Raw genomic sequence first — 16960 nt, 5'->3', positions numbered from 1 at the left:
GAACCTGTTCAGTTGCCAGGTGGTATCCAAAACATCATAAAAGACCACTTGGAAGGCCTCCATGACAACAGGAAGAACAATGTGATCGAGTGATTTTGGTCAAGATGGAAAAGAATGGTGCAATCAAGACAAAATTGGAAGTGCATTGTGACCAGTGATGTGAAGTGGCATCTGATGAGCCGGTCGATATTGTGATACTGCAATGATATAACACTACCATATTAATAAAGAGGAGAGGAGCAAAATAGCTTGGCCATGTAATAAGGAGGCCATCTTATAAGTATTAATGGTTCTGGTATTTTGCTAAGACTTTCTGAACTGAAGACCACATAATACAACACCTAAAAGATGGACATTTCAAATTTATGAACACACAGGATTACCACTTCCAACAATAAAAGCAGAGCATCAAACTAAAAAAGGTAGCGCCATATATTATAAAAATCAATTCCATTTAGCTTATCTATATATGTTAAAGTATGTGTGTGAAAGAGAGAGAGAGAGATTGTATCAGTCGAAGATAAGATACAGTCTGATCTAAAGAGTCAATATAACTCATTTAATTCCCGCAGATAAATATATATAGTTTCTACCATATTACAGTTAAAGAAACAGTTCAGTTCTGGTGAATCCAGCCATCTCATAGCTCAGAGGTGAGAGGTCTAATTATAATAGTGATTGAACATTCAGTATATATAAGAATACAAATCATGAGGTGCCCATAGAGCAACTATTCATAATAACACTTGTTATTAATGTGATCAATGTTTTTACTATTGTAAAAATTAATGTATTTTATATTTTACTGTCAATCTTTTTAGTTAAAAAAATGTTTGTTATCTTGTTTTGGTTTAAGATTCTCAATAAGTTACTTCAAATAATTACTATTTTACCTAATGATTTATAGTTTATTAATATTAGATGAAGGTACATAGCTCATGTTGCACATTTACATCTATCATGTCAGTTAATCAGTTTTGGTTTCTTTTGAAATACTAGTTAGAGCTGCAGTACGCACTTTATTTTTACTTTTATTTTTACTTTTATTCTTTGTAAGTAAGATAACAAAATACCAAGTTAAAAAATATTTATGACTATATTGCATCTCATAATTCAAACCATTTTGGCAGATTTATCTTCTTGCAACATTTCAATAGTATTTTATACCACAGCAAGCAATATCTGTTGAAAGATCTCTTTCAACTACTATCAATATACTTCTACTAATAACACACTTATTATACTTATTATTTATGTCTCACAAGATTTTTAAATAAAAATCTACTTAAAACGTTATATCAATCTTGTGCTTGTCAAATGAATTAACATATAGCCAAAAACTGAGCAATCGTGAAGTGTGTGTGTACACTCATATGTGTGTGTACTCATATGTGTGTGTGTGTGTATGTGTAAGCATGGTTGCATAGTTAGAAAGTTTGCTTTGTGAACACATGGCTTTGTGTTCAATCCCACGTGCAGATTTTGTTCATTTTCTACTGTAGCTTCAGGTTCATCAATTCCTTGTGAAAGGAACTTGCTAGAGGAAAACAGTGATGAAGCCCATTGTGCGTGTGAGTGTTTGTGAGCATCAAACTAATACACCTGCTTGTTGTTCATACACCTAAATTTCAACTATATATACATATATATATATATATATATAAGTATTGGGCTTACAAAGAATAAGTCCCGGGGTCGATTTGCTCGACTAAAGGCAGTGCTCCAGCATGGCCGCAGTCAAATCACTGAAACCAGTAAAAGAGTAAAAGAGTATATATATGCGTATGAGAAGGGATGATCACTAAGTGGGCATCCTATATGCTAGAAATAGATCACCTTTATTCGTTATTTTATTTTCATTTGTCTTACCCGCTTATGTTCTGGTGTTTGCTGAATTTTTCTAGAGAACATTCTTTTCTTTGTGGTTAGATGGAGGTGATCTATTTCTAGCATATTGGATGTCCACTTAGTGGTCATCCCTTCTTACATGCATGTAATACAATTTTTCTGAATTTTCAGCATTTTCTATATGCTAGGCCACTGGTTTTAAATTGATGTTAATTAAATTAATATTCAATTTATCACCCTCATTATTTAAATTTATATATACTAGCAATATTGCCCAGCATTGCTTGGGTTTGTTTCGACCCTTTAGAATTGGAATTTTTGAAAAGTAAAAATTTTGCATTATGTAGCTTGTTATTCTCTTTAAGTGAACATTTTTCTGGTTGAAATACACCGGAAAATGACAACACAGCAGTCAAAAAATCATAAAAATAGGAATTTTCATAGAAAAAAAGCACCTTTTTGATGTAAATAATTTCTGGTGTTAACATGGTTCGATTTGAATTTTGTCTCCTACGGAATGAAGAGCAAGCCTTCTTCTATCATACCCTCAAGTTTGGCCAACTTGTGCCGCAGGGTCTCGAAGGAGATAGTGTTAGTTGAAGGCTACCAAACCTGCCATACACAGACAACTTCAGCCTTATATATATATATATATTTACACCCCCACCACACACACAGAGTATCTTCATTGATTAGCACAGCCATTCACTGGGCTGCTATTTCAGGTACTCTAGCAACCAGTAATTACCACTGGTCCTGTTTCTCTGTCACATGCAGAAGAGCCATTGGTAAAACCTGCTCTATCATTGATGTCAGATCAGGATTTTCTTTCATGCCTCTTTTTTTAATCCTCTTTCATCTGTTCCCTGGAGAACAATTTTGGACAAGGAATCATGTTGGGACATGTATGTGTTCACACACACACACATCATACACATGTAATGTACACCTACATACCAACTCAGTCATGGGTAAATAACAACCTTGATGTAGTGGTTTTCTGTCAAAACTATTTAATGATGGCATTGAATAAAAATTTCCAGACTGAATCACTTGCTAACGACTGGCCAGGTTTAGAGTTTTGATGGCATTCCTTCTTAAAAATCAATCATGTGTAAACTTGTAAAGAAATCAGTTATAATAATTGTGATATGAAAATTAATACCCAAGGAAATAACCTACATTAGAAATTTCGCTTTAGTGAACAGTTTGCTTGAAAAATTTCGCATCTTTTTTAACCTCTGACACTAAATCCAGTATAATGATCAAAGTATATTGTTCTTCACTTTCTTAAGTGTCCATGATAAATTATTAACATTTTATTTTTGTCTTTTAGAATTGCAATTATGTGACAGTAAAAGACATTTTTAGCAACAACTGTGCTATGAAAGCGACCACGGAAACATATAAGAAATTGTGCATCGTCATCATATTTGATGATTTGTTATTGTAGAATGATTAGATTCATAACTAAGTTCAAGGTTAATATTATGAGGAACACAGCCCATGGCCGAATTAAAACAAACCCAGTATTATTTGTATTTATGCTATTGAATTTCGTGATAAAAACCTAAAATCATTCCATTGAATGTTGCCAAATGAGTTTCTATACTATAGCTCAACTTGCTAGAAACAGAAACCTAACCTCCTTCACATCACACCCTGCTGCTATATAAAAAAAAATGTAAGGAACTGTAGTTCTAGTGAGGTATAGTGCAAAATAGAGATTAAAAAGAATAATGTTTTATTGAGCCATTTTCATTTTTTTGATAAAAATTGTTGTTTACACTTGTATTGTTAGCAACATTTTATGTAGATACTTTCTTCCGATCCAAACTTGATGCCTCTATTTTACTCAGAACCTGCTTTACTCAGCAGTGTATGAGAAGAACTTTACTCAGACCCAGACATGTCGTCTCTTGTCTACCAAGTCCCTAATGTGTTACTCTCTCAGATTATTCATTGTTTTTGCCATTGAAGTCAAATAATACATGGTGCAGTCCTTTCTTAAAATGAAAGTATCTCAACAGAATTGAACATCGCTTTGTAGCAACTTTGAGGCGTCAGTTGTAGGAAATGGCAAACCATTTTCTTTGATGTACACCACATGATTTAGAACAGAATATGACGTTAAAATACCTTTCCCACAGAGCTTTTGTTTTAAGTAAAGTTCTTCTGATAAAATATGTATCAGTTGAGCATTGTAATCAATTATCCCCCCTCCCCCCAAAATTCCAGGCCTTGTGCCTATAGTAGAAAGGATTATTATTATTATTTTCATTATCATCTTCTTTCAATTCCGTTTCCATTTCTTGCCGAGTGTCTTCCTGACACCTAGGACAGAGAAATATACTGTATACATTGGTAGGCCATTAAAAAAGCACACTAGTCTGTTCATTTACAGTCATGTGATAGAGAAAAAGGGGAAGAAAGAGAGAGAAAAAATAAAAAATTTAATAAATAGAAAAATAAAGGGGGTAAAAAAAGGAAAGAAACTTTACAGTGACAATGCTCTTCTCAATATGTGTGATGTAGCAGTTAAGACAATCTTTTGCACTTCCTGCATTGAGCCAGGGCTCATTCTTACAACATTTAATAATACCACACAGTAGTAATAGCAAAGGTGGTAGATTTAATTGGCCATACTGTCGCCATGGCCCCAAAGGTTAGCCACAGCTCTACAGATCAAGGCACTGTTGGTGGTAACTAACAATGAGCAATGCTGTAATAGCAAGGTTAAAGTAACTACAATGGTATTAATGGTGGAAGTCGACAATAGTGGCAGAGACAACAACTGTCTCTACATCTGCTACAATACAGGGCTCAATATGAAAATTTCGATGTAGCACAGATATGTCTTACAAAACACAAAAGAAAACTACAGCAGTACACCAAATCGTTTGTCCTATGGTTAATCTGGAAGCATATCCTCCAAGAGAGAGCCAGCTTGGGGTCGAAAAGTCATCCATTGGCACAAACTCTTCTCTAGATACAAACCAAGATTGTCACTTGAATGGGAACTGCCCCAACTCAAGCCCTTCAAGTCCACAACCACACCAACCATGGAAAGAAAAATGTAAGGGGATCAAATGGACCTGAGAAGAGTATACAGAAGTAATATTATTACGCATTAGGCAGATCATCTGAAGAGAAACCCACTGCACATCATCATCATCATTATTATGCGGATCCGTGGTATAAGCTGCCGGACGAGATGGTGAAGATGCCGACGACCACTCGGTTCAAAGTCTCCCTTGACCACAAGTGGCCTGAACTCTTTACATGAACACCACCCTGTACATAACTCGATGTCCCCCTACATGGCCTTGCTTTTTGAGCCAAAAATTAACTAACTAAAGGCGGTGCTCCAGCATGGCCGCAGTCAAATGACTGAAACAAGTAAAAGAGTAAAAGAGTAACTAAGTAAAATTATTATTAAGACAGCAAGCTAGCAGAACTGTTAGCATACCAGACAAAATGCTTAGCAGCATTTCATCTGACATTATGTCATGAGTTCAAATTTCCTTCTTTTGTGGTTGATAAAATAAGCACCAATATGAAGCATTGTTATTGATGTAATCATGAAGCCCACTCCCCTAAATGTCAGGCCTTGGACTTGTAATAGAAGGGATTATTGTTATTATTACATTGATTATTGCCAGCAGCGAGCTGGCAGAATTGTTAGCATACCAGGCAAAATGCTTAGCGGTATTTCGTCAGTAGCTACGTTTTGAGTTCAAATTCTGCTGAGGTCAACTTTGCCTTTCATCCTTTCGGGGTTGATAAATTAAGTGCTAATGAAACACTGGGGTTGATATAATTGACTAGACCTCTCCCCACTGAGGCCTTGTGCCTCCAGTAGAAAGGGTTGTTATTATTATTCTGAGTTCAAATTCCGCCTTTCATCCTTTTGAAGCCAATAAAGTACCAGTTGCATACTGGAGTTGTTCTAATCAATTGGCCTCCTCCCCCAAAATTTCAGGCCTTGTGCCTATAATAGAAAGGATTATCATTTAAGGTGGCAAGCTAGCAGAATAATTAGCACACCAGATGTAATGCCTAGCGGTATTTTGTCCATCTTTATGTTCTGAGTTCAAATGCCACAAGGGTTGAATTTGCCTTTCATCTTTTCTGGGGTTGATAAAATAAGTACCAGTTGAATACTAGGGTCGATATAATCAATTAAACCCTTCCCACAAATTTCAGACCCTGTGCCTATAGAAGAAAGGATTATTAATCAAAATCAAATCAAATCAAATGGAAATTTTAGTTGCGGCTGATGCCAGTGTCGCCTGACTGGGTCCCATGCTGGTGGCACGCAATAAGCACCATTTATGCATGGGTCATTACCAGTGCCACCTAACTGGCTTCCCATACCAGTGACATGTAAAAAGCACCATCCGAATGTGGTTACTGCTAGTGCCACCTGACTGGCTCCCAATGCCAGTGGCATGTAAAAAGCACCCACTACATTCTGGTTGGCATCATGAAGGGCATCCAGCTGTAGAAACATTGCCAGATCAAATTGGAGCCTGGTGTGGCCTCCTGGCTTGCCAGTCCCCAGTGAAACCGTCCAACCCATGGCAGCATCGAAAATGGATGTTAAACAATGATGATGATGATTATTATTACTATCATTATTATAGAAAAGTGGCAAGGTTGTAGAATCATTAGTACACCAGGGGAAATGCTTAGTGGTATTTTGTTCGTCATGACATTCTGAGTTCAAATTCTGCTGAGGTCGATTTTGCCTATCATCCTTTTGAAGTCAATAAGATTGACTAGGGTCAATATAATCGACTCATCCCTTCCCCTAAAATGGCAGTCCTTGTGGCAAAATTTGAAACCATTATTATTACAGCAGCAAAAAGCTATATGCATCTTTACAAGATTGTTTTTACAAACTCAGATAAGATTCTCACCATTTTAAATATATCTGAGGTTTTAAGTTCTTTTTTGTTGTTTTTTTTTGTTGTAAGATCTTAATAAGTGAGACTGCTCAAAACTCAGACTCTCAGGCCTAGGCCAGATGGTTCATCATCATCGTTAGCTGTTTATATATGCTTTTTTTTAGACAGATATGTGTTAAATGTGATTTAGAGTTGGATGTCCTTTTCTGTTACTATCTCGTTTAATTCTCTCTCATACACAGATGTGGTGCAACTATTCTAAGCCAAGACATCCCAATACCCTATGAATTTTCTATAAAACCAGAAACTCATTACATTTTATACTTTCTCTCTTTCTTCCTTTTCATCATTTTCATATTCATTTCTGGGTTTTTAGTTCTATTTCAATGGAATCTAATTTAAATTTATTTTTCCAAACATTTTCAAAAATATCATAATGATGTTACTTAGAAAGTAGCGTCTACACCATTTTCCAAATATAATAAAATCATCAAATTCTATTTCTCATGAAACGAAAATAATGTGCCTTGAAAAGGAAATTTGTGTATATCAAATGAACTCTTGAAATATTAACCTTGTAAAGAGTTTCAAGAATATGGCACTTGCTAAGTTTCTTGGAGTTTTCATATTATTTTATACTTGGTTATGGAATGGATTTCATTTAGTTTGCATCTTTTCACTGATACGGTGATTGCATGTTAAAAATATATTCAGTGCTCATTAAGAAATATAGCCAGACTCTCTAGTTTGGTATGAAGCAAAGAATTTTCTCTGAAGAATATTTCTATGGGTTGGCTGGTGAGTTTCTAAATTTGTTTAATTGGTTTTATCCCTCAACGCTGTGAATATGTCAATATTTTAGTTTAGAGTTTAGTTGAAACCAGGGCAAAAGATTCGCTTTTCCCTCTGAAGAAGAAATGTACCTGAAAGGGAACTTCAAGCTGTATTCAAACTCTGCATAAATGAATAAAGCCATATCTTGACAATGTCATATACAACTATGTAAAATGATATTACATATAGTATATGAAATTTATATGCAAGCAACCATCAATGTATCTCATAGGATATATCAATATGTCTGTCAATGGGGTGGATTTGCTATGCTGAAGACATGGACCAAATTTGACTTATAATTATGTTTATCTGTTTTGTTAATTAATGCTAGTTTATTTTATATGCAACAAACAGAATGCCTTTTCTAGATTACTGACCAAAATGATTGCTAAGCAAGGTGGTGAAGTGGTCAGGGAGTGACATTATTTATTCAGTCATCCTGTCATTTAAACTATATTTGGGGGACATGTTCTATTGATGTTGTTTGTGTTTTCTGAAAAATAATCTCAGTTGTTAAGTGTTCAGAGGGTTATGTTGAACCAGAGAGAAGTAAGGAAACAAAGGTGGAAATTTAGTAGCGAAACACTGGATTGCAGGAACCACAAGTCATTGTATAATTGATAAAGTTTAAGGACACAAGAAAAAAAGAAAAGCTATTGAAAACCAACACAGCTTCAGCTGACTTAATAGATGTGATGTAAATTTCAACATTCATTTTCTCCTTTGATAGTATAGATGTGTAAGGTACATTACAGGGTCATAATAGAGTACTCTTTAAAATCGGTATATTTTAGTTTCACATATTGATTGCGGTCTTAATATTCAACATCAAATTATTTTAATTATTTTCCTGTAGAAATATGTTACAGTGTATTTTGAAATCACATGGACTTCTGAACAGATTGTGATGATCTCAACAAAATCGTTGCTTCATGGTGAACATTTCAAGCATAATACTTGAAACTTAGATTGGACATTTCTACCTGGTAACTTGCTCTGTCGCCTGTTTTCCAGTATCTTTATATGTTCTGCCATAGAAGTAAAAGAGAAAACATATACAGGAAAACAATGATTATTTTCTGAACTCCAGTGAAATCATTTCATCGCTTGTAATTCACAAAGATACTGTACGACCAGGTGGATAACAAAGCTCCACTGCAGCATTTTATTATATATAATTCATCAGGTCTGCAGAAAGGTTCCCAGGTTTTGGCTGGTGACTGATTTCACTTTTTTCAGGTTTAGAGTGTGAATGCATATATATATGCATATATATATATATATATATATATATATATATATATGCATATATATATATATATATATATATATATATATATAATATATATATATAATATATATATATATATATGCATATATATATATATATATATATATATATATATGCATATATATATATATATATATATATATATATATATGCATATATATATATATATATATATATATATATATGCATATATATATATAATATATATATATATATATATGCATATATATATATATATATATATATATATATGCATATATATATAATATGCATATATATATATATATATGCATATATATATATATATATGCATATATATAATATATATATGCATATATATATATATATGCATATATATATAATATATGCATATATATATATATATATATATTATATATATATGCATATATATATATATATATATATGCATATATATATATATATATATATATGCATATATATATATATATATGCATATATATATATATATATATGCATATATATATATATATGCATATATATATATATATATATATATATATATATATATATATATATATATGTACACTCTCTACAGCGGCTGGCATTAAGAAGGGCATCCAGCCACAGAAACTATGCTAAAACAGATGACTGGAGCCTGGTGCAGCCCTCCAGCCCTCCAACCCATGTCACCTATACCAGTATGGAAAATGGACATATGATCTCTCTCTCTCTCTCTCTCTCTCTCTCACACACACTTTTGTCATATATAAATATATATATATCAGAGATCTTAATTTCTCAGTTCTCCTAGAACTCTAGAAGTTAAGAGAAGACAGGCCAAATTTGACAAATACTTTGGTTTATCTACCAGGTTATTTTATTTCTTCTGCTGAATGCATATTGACGGCATGGATGAATGACAGAGCATAAATATACTGGGAGAGAAACTGTGTACGAAATGCGTTTGCCACAGTATGAAGTGATATATTGGTATATGACGTCTATAAAGAATGGTTATTAGTTGAAAAGTGCAATGCCAAGAGAAGGAGTGTAAGGAAGAGAAAAAGACAGCAGTGAGTGGATTGGTGTCTGTTTGACATCTCAAAGAAATGATAGAATGTCTGTCCACAAGTAGACAGACACAATGTCAAAATGATGATATTGATGATGATAATGTGTGTTAATTTTTTAATTCTTCCAGTTAAGAACACCAAAATGTCTAAGACACAAAGTTCTTACTTTGCCTAAAAAACAAAGTAAGAATGATTATTCTATCAAGCTACCTACCGATCTACATAGAGAACAACTGAATTTGGAGAGTAAATATTGAGTACACTTGGTCTCTGCCTGGGAATCAAATGTTTCAAGAGGTTACTGTCTCTAAGGGTTGAAATCTTTTCACTGAATTTACATGAGACACTCTCATCAACTGTCTGGTTAAATTCTACAGAATTTTTTCTCTTTTTTGTTTTTACTCTTTTACATATAGTCTATATGTAAATTGTTCTTCAAATTGTAAAAACAGCATGTTTTTAGGAAGTTGAGATTTTTAGACAAGGATACATATAGAATTATATCTGTCATTTAATTCACACTCTTGTATATTTTTATGTATAGTTGCTTGTGTGTATGTGAATCTGTGTGTGTGTGTGTGTGTGGATGTTTGTTGATAGGTTCAGCAATTCAAAGCACTTTGAAAAATTATCAAATGCTCCCAAAAGTATGCTTCATACTTTTGGGAGCAATGAATATTTTTAAATGCACACACAAATAAATGTAGAATGTGAGGTACTGTATATCTGTAGGATTAAGAAGGTTTTCTAACTTCCACAGGATTCAGGGATCAACCCCACAACATGGCATTTTGGACAAATGTCAGTTTGTTTAGCCGTGGCTTGACCCATAGATTATTAATATAAACCGGGGTAGGCAGAAATTGTATAGAAGACCATCGGATGGATTGCTCCTGTATCTCAGAAGATACAGTGTCACAATGCTCTAAGACACATTGATAATACTTTGAGTACGCATGTCATGGAATGCTCAACCACTTACACTTTAATTCAGGAGGAGGTAACTGAGTTTATTCATCAATTGGGTCCTCATCAGTGAATGATGAAGATCCACCACCATATATGCAAGTACATACATCCTGTACACACACACGTACACACACAAATATACACACAAAATTTCTCTTTGTATTAAAGAAGCCAGTTTGTTTTCGCTTCTGCATATCTGGGGAGGTGGTCATGTTTCCATGTCTTGCAAATCTTTAAGCAATGTGTGAGGCCGAGTCAAACTATTCATAAATACAACTCCAATTATATGTGTAGATTGCAATTTGTGTTCAATTGTTGCGTTACTCATATGTGCATGCGTTTATATAGATAGATAGACAGATATAGGTATACACACATGGATATATTTAGGTTTCATACTGGAATAATATTCAGCTAGTAAAGGGAGATTACCAGCAGTATTCTGGGACTGTTAACTGTGGCCAGTGACACTGCTGGATGTCGCCACAAAATGAATGCTGCCTACAACTTTCAGTTCAATGCAAACTTTTCACATTATTCTCCCCTTTATGGTGGTTACAAAATGAGTGAACACAATAACCACTCAACAACAGAATGAAGCCAAATCAATAGCCGAGATATATCCAACAAATGCAGTTGTGAGGAATAATCCCATGCTTACTCAGCTACATTTCATTAATAACATCAGAAACACACACACACACACACATGCTAATTTTCTTGAATAGAATACAAAGACTATGAAAGAAGGAAGCTGTGGGTGTTAATAGACCATGCTTATTAAATAACAAAAGCAGGAAGTTTTGAAGACAGATGCATGTAAAAGAATATTTGATGTTATAAAATATGATAAAATGTTTAACCATTCATTAAATTTAAGATTTGTTATATCAGTTTTGTGCAAACTGCAGGTGTTTAAATAAGGAATCAACTAAGAACTCCCAGGCAATTTTGTCAAAAAAGAAACAAAGATTTTTCCATCACAATGATTTCCAACTTTACTGAAATGTTCAGTGTTGTTGAATAGTTGGCTTGGAGCTAGGTAAAAATATTCTATAGTTATTTAAGAAATTTAGTCAGTGGAATTTAAATTTAAATTATTCAGATAAAGTTATATACTTTTATTTCTTTATATAGCAGAATGAATAATAAACTGGTGTTTCAGAATAAGACCAGATTTCATGTCCGATTCCTCAATCCAAAATAGATTGGAGAGAAAGAGAGAGAGAGTGTGTGTGTAAGACAGACAGAGTGAGTGTGCATTTGCATGTGTGTGTGTGGGGGGGGTGATCTTATATTCCTTTTAGATTTCATTTAATAGTTAAATGTCACAGTGTTTTATGATAACACAGAATAATTATTTGTTTACCATTAAAATTGGTTGGCTACTAATGGTCTCTGTACTGACAAATCAGATCGACAATATAAACAAAAGAGATGTATGTGATGTAGTTTGAGATGAAGTAGAGGTGGGGTACAGACGTGTTATCTGACATTGTTTATAGTTTTAAAAAAGTAAGTGCTTACATACACATGACAACGACAAACATTTAAATGTAAAAATGGACTCAATACAAGTGGAGAGTCTAATACAGTTTGAATAAGCCAGAAAGTTAACAGAACTTCAAAGTCAATGAAATTATAATAAATAAGGTTGTGTATGTCAATGAGTATTGTGTGAATGATAGGTAGAGAGGATTGTGATGGAGAGTTTATTGTTATAACAGAAAAGAAACAAGGAAAGAAAGTGATGTGCTTTGAAGAACTGTAGAAAAGAGTTCAAAGATTGGTAGTGAGAAAAAGGAAAAGAAGGTAATAAAGGTGTCAGGAAGGGTTGTAAGTGAACTTTAGGAAAACTAAAGTAAGTGGAACCAAGTGAATAATGTCACCTCTTTGGTAATTACTATAGTTAGATGTATGGAGGTTGTGTCTAGAAATACTCAATTGTTTTTCTCTACGATCTACATTTTCTTGTGTCTTTTTATTTAAGTTCCTTCCAGTATTCTCATGGAAGAAGCTTATCAAAATATCATCGTTATCTTCCATAGAAGATTTCAATCCTTTTCCCATACAATTCATATTATTTTGTGATGTTTTCCTACTTCGATACCTTCCACCATTTCTCAACAGACATATCATCTACTTAGAAGAGAAAGACCCTGTGCAAATTTTTGTTCCGATTCTAGCAAACAACTCAAAACCCATATCAGACCAATGAACACAAGAAATAAAACTGAAAACTCATACAAACACTACTCCTAATAGAACTGTATGCCCAGTCAGCTCACTTGCACTAATAATGTTTAGAGAGACTATTACAATAAATGTTTTTATGTAAATATATTTAAAAACAACATTCCTTTAAATAACTCTTGATATGTAATAAAAGAATGTTAATCTTTAGAAGTGGATTCTTAGAAATTTTGGTTGTGTTTTCTGTCACTTAGTATCTTGACTACTTCCATGTAGTTTACATAGATTCAACATTTGCTCATGTAGTCAGGGCCTCCAGTTATCTCTCTTATATCACTAACTTTCATAAGCCACACACACACTGTAACGAGGAGAGGGGGAGGATTATATAATAACCTCGTTAGAAAATTGTTCTTATGACCAAACAGTGCAAGCTTCGTTTGATAATTTGAATGTAGAAGATCATTATTTATGGAAATATCGTTTACATGAGAAGAAATATGTGGAGAAAATGAATTGCAGAAAAGCAAATGGAATAAAATAAACTGAATGAAACTTAGATAAAGGTCGTGAATGTATTTAGAAAGAATATCATTTCCTGAAAGATGTAAATATTTCTGATGCCAGTTGAAACCAAATTCTTTCTAAAGTTCTATAGTTCTTCATTTGTGCAATCCTATTTGGTGTTCTCATAGGAGACAACCTCTTATATATGTTTGCAAACACACTTGCTTCTAGGTTTGATTTTAAATCTCCCAAGCTGGTAGAATCAGTGGGACTCACAAAAACAGTCCTTGCAGTATTTCTTCTGGGGTCTTATTCATTTTATCTTATTAAAGGTGATTACATTAAATCCCTGTCAAATATAGGGAACAACAGTATCAACTAGACCCCTCCCCTCAAAAAATCACTAGCCTTTCACCCATATTAGAAATTATTATTATTACTATTCTGTCTCATATTCACGTTGTACCTGAACTTCACATCTCTCTCTCTCTCTCTTTCTCACTTTCCAGGTGGGTAGGCCATGTATTCACCTCTTCAGCAAAATACCTGCCCTTGTCCTCTATCAGAATTTCTTATTCTTCCAGGCTATATGCTACTCAGTTGGGTGGGTGTTGCTTTGCAGGTGCTTGGTGACCTCACCATTGCTGATGGCACATAGAAAGCCCCCAGTACACTCTATTAAGGGGTTAGCATTAGGGAAGGGAATCTAGTTGTAGAAACCTTGCCAAAGCTGACATAGAACCTATTGAACCATCCACTGCATGCCAGCATGGAAAAAAAGGACATCAAATGATAATGATGTTGAAGAAGAAGATGGTGACCTGAAAGAATTATGAGTGAGTGGAGAAAATGCCTCTTTACACTTCAAGTTCAAATTCCACTGAGGTCAACTTTGCCTTTCACTCTTTCAGAGTTGATAAGATTAGTACCAGTCAAACAACCAATGTAGTTAGCTTGCCTGGCCTCCCTAAACTTGCTGTCAAAATTTGGAACCTTTATTATTCTACTATTAATGTTTAGAATCCAGCAGCATTTCCTAATCAGAAATGTCCTTTGTTATTTCATAAATTCTACAAATCCCTTAAATAGGATAAGTTATATAATTGTTAATTATTAATATTATAGAGCATACATTTAATAAGTTGCATTTTTCACCTTAACTTCACCATTAATTAGATTTGTAAGACTGTATTAATGAAAATGCTTGATAAAAATCACTGAAAATACTTGCCACATTACATTACCTAACGAAATATGAAATGTTTCTTTTATCAAATATATAGAATAATGGCACCAATTCTTTGTAGCAACAATTATGGTGTTCTAACTAAATACATTAAAAGTTGTCTCAACTTTCAACAATCTTTTTGGGTTCTCATATCTTTTAGTTTATCAATGGATTATCATTTGTGATTAGAGTTAAGTGCAAAAAAAAAAAAAACCGTATGCTATTTATGTTTATTTTAATTTTTTCCCCACATAACTTCAATTTTTCTGACATTTACACATTTTCAATACAAAATAATTGTTGGTTTTAACACAAGGCATACTAAGACTGTATTCTTTTATATAAAAATGACACTGAAAAAATAGAATGAAATAAAAGAATTTAAATATTATAAAGCTGAATGGGAAAATTGTTTGATAATCTTTTTGTTTTTGTTAAGCACACAGAACTAAGATAACATGTTATATTGTGACTGAGTGCTACAGTAGATGATATTATCATCACCATTCTTTTGAACTTAAACGGTAAACTTAACAGGCCTCAGTTCAAATGTTATTCCTATTACTAAGTAATCATCAGAATTGTTTGCTTTGATAGCAAGTTTTGATTTGCTGTACTAAAAATTGTTTAAATGATTGTCAGTTGTATCACCTCAAGTCTAATCATGAATAACCTTTCAGGATGTTGCAGTAGATAAATATTTCTTAGATTTTTCTGATTTCTTTGTGACTAAGACTGAGTGAGATGAATAATTTTGATGACATTGTAAATCCAAAACCTGAGAATGTTTTAGTGAATACATTCAAAAGGATAAGACTAATTTTTATCACTTGGTGCCATGTGAAAAAGCATTCAGTCCACTCTGGGGAGTGGTTAGTGTTAGGAAGGGCAAAACGGACACAGTAGCCTGGGTTAGTCTTCTGCCAGGCCAGTTCTTGTCAAACTGTCCAACCCATGCCTGCATGGAAGGCGGACGTTAAACAATGATGATGTAGACATAGGCTCAGCTAACAATATGTGACTGGTGCCAGGATATATAATACGGATCACACATTTAATTAATCAGAAAGGAGTACAAATAATTAATCTATCCAAAGAATTTCATACTGAGCTTTCCGTTCAGCCATCATGACCAAGGTCAAGTTGGAGCAATGTCTTCTGTGTGTAATATTTATAATTAACAACATCATTTCATTATCCTAACCATGTCTTGTTTTTCTTTTGGTTTTAGCTATCACTGGATTGTATCCGGATTTGGTTTATGTAAACCTTCCTCTGTAACAACAAACTGTGGTCCTGGTCTGCAACAGCGCACAGTCATATGCGTAGAGGAAACTGGTGAGTACTGCTCTTCATTACATTGCAATAAATTAATCAAAAATACTCAATCAACCCAAATTCTTTTATCAATTATATTCTTATTAACAGCCATCAAATATGACTTAAGTATGAGCCAACAAAGTGCCCTCTACATGATCATGTCATCTGCTAGAAACAGCGACCAATTTCATTTCAAATCTTGTACTATCATCTTTACAAAATGGATACATAGGATAATATACTCTTGGGTATAAATTTGATGGGATCATCATGGTTGCAACACTTTACCTATAGATTTGCAGGATCACAGCTGACCTGTGGTTAAACAACTATACCAGCAACATAGACAGGCCTTATAAACTATGACAAAAGATGAAATATAAGTGAATAACTTCCATATTTCATATTCAGCTTGTACCCCCACACACATATACATATCTGCATATGTAAATATACAAACAGAATATATATATATATATATATATGTGAGTGGACAAACAAAATTATTTATTGGGAGTTACATGTATGGATCAAAACACTTTGATTCGAATTTGTTGGTACCCGAGTTGCTTGTTTTGCATGTGAATACTCGCGCATGTATGCAAATGCACACTGGTATGTACATATAAATACGCATGTGTGTGTGCATGTGTTTGTTCAAGCGCATGTGTATGTGTGGGTGTGTGCAGACATGTGCATGCCCATGTACAGAGGCACACACTTGCATCAATATACACATGCACTCAAAACTCTATGTGCACATCTGCCCACCAACATATAGAACTATATACTCGCACATACT

General features: G+C 33.7%; 1 protein-coding gene across 13 annotated transcripts in view; it reads left to right on the top strand.

Annotated features, from left to right (window-relative positions):
* Positions 1–16960, top strand: part of LOC115220760 (thrombospondin type-1 domain-containing protein 7A) — a 1292425-nt gene that overhangs the window by 1027833 nt on the left and 247632 nt on the right. For all 13 annotated transcript variants that reach the window (XR_005002721.1, XM_036510587.1, XM_036510592.1 and 10 more), the window contains one exon: positions 16070–16176. Coding sequence is in view for 12 of the 13 variants with exons in the window: in XM_036510587.1 (XP_036366480.1) it covers positions 16070–16176 (107 nt within the window). In the remaining variant the exon portion in view is untranslated. The remainder of the gene's footprint in view (positions 1–16069; positions 16177–16960) is intronic.

The sequence above is a fragment of the Octopus sinensis genome, linkage group LG17, assembly GCF_006345805.1.
Source record: "Octopus sinensis linkage group LG17, ASM634580v1, whole genome shotgun sequence".
In the NCBI taxonomy this organism is placed as follows: Eukaryota; Metazoa; Mollusca; class Cephalopoda; order Octopoda; family Octopodidae; genus Octopus; species Octopus sinensis.
This window is presented reverse-complemented; position numbering and strand designations above follow the sequence as displayed.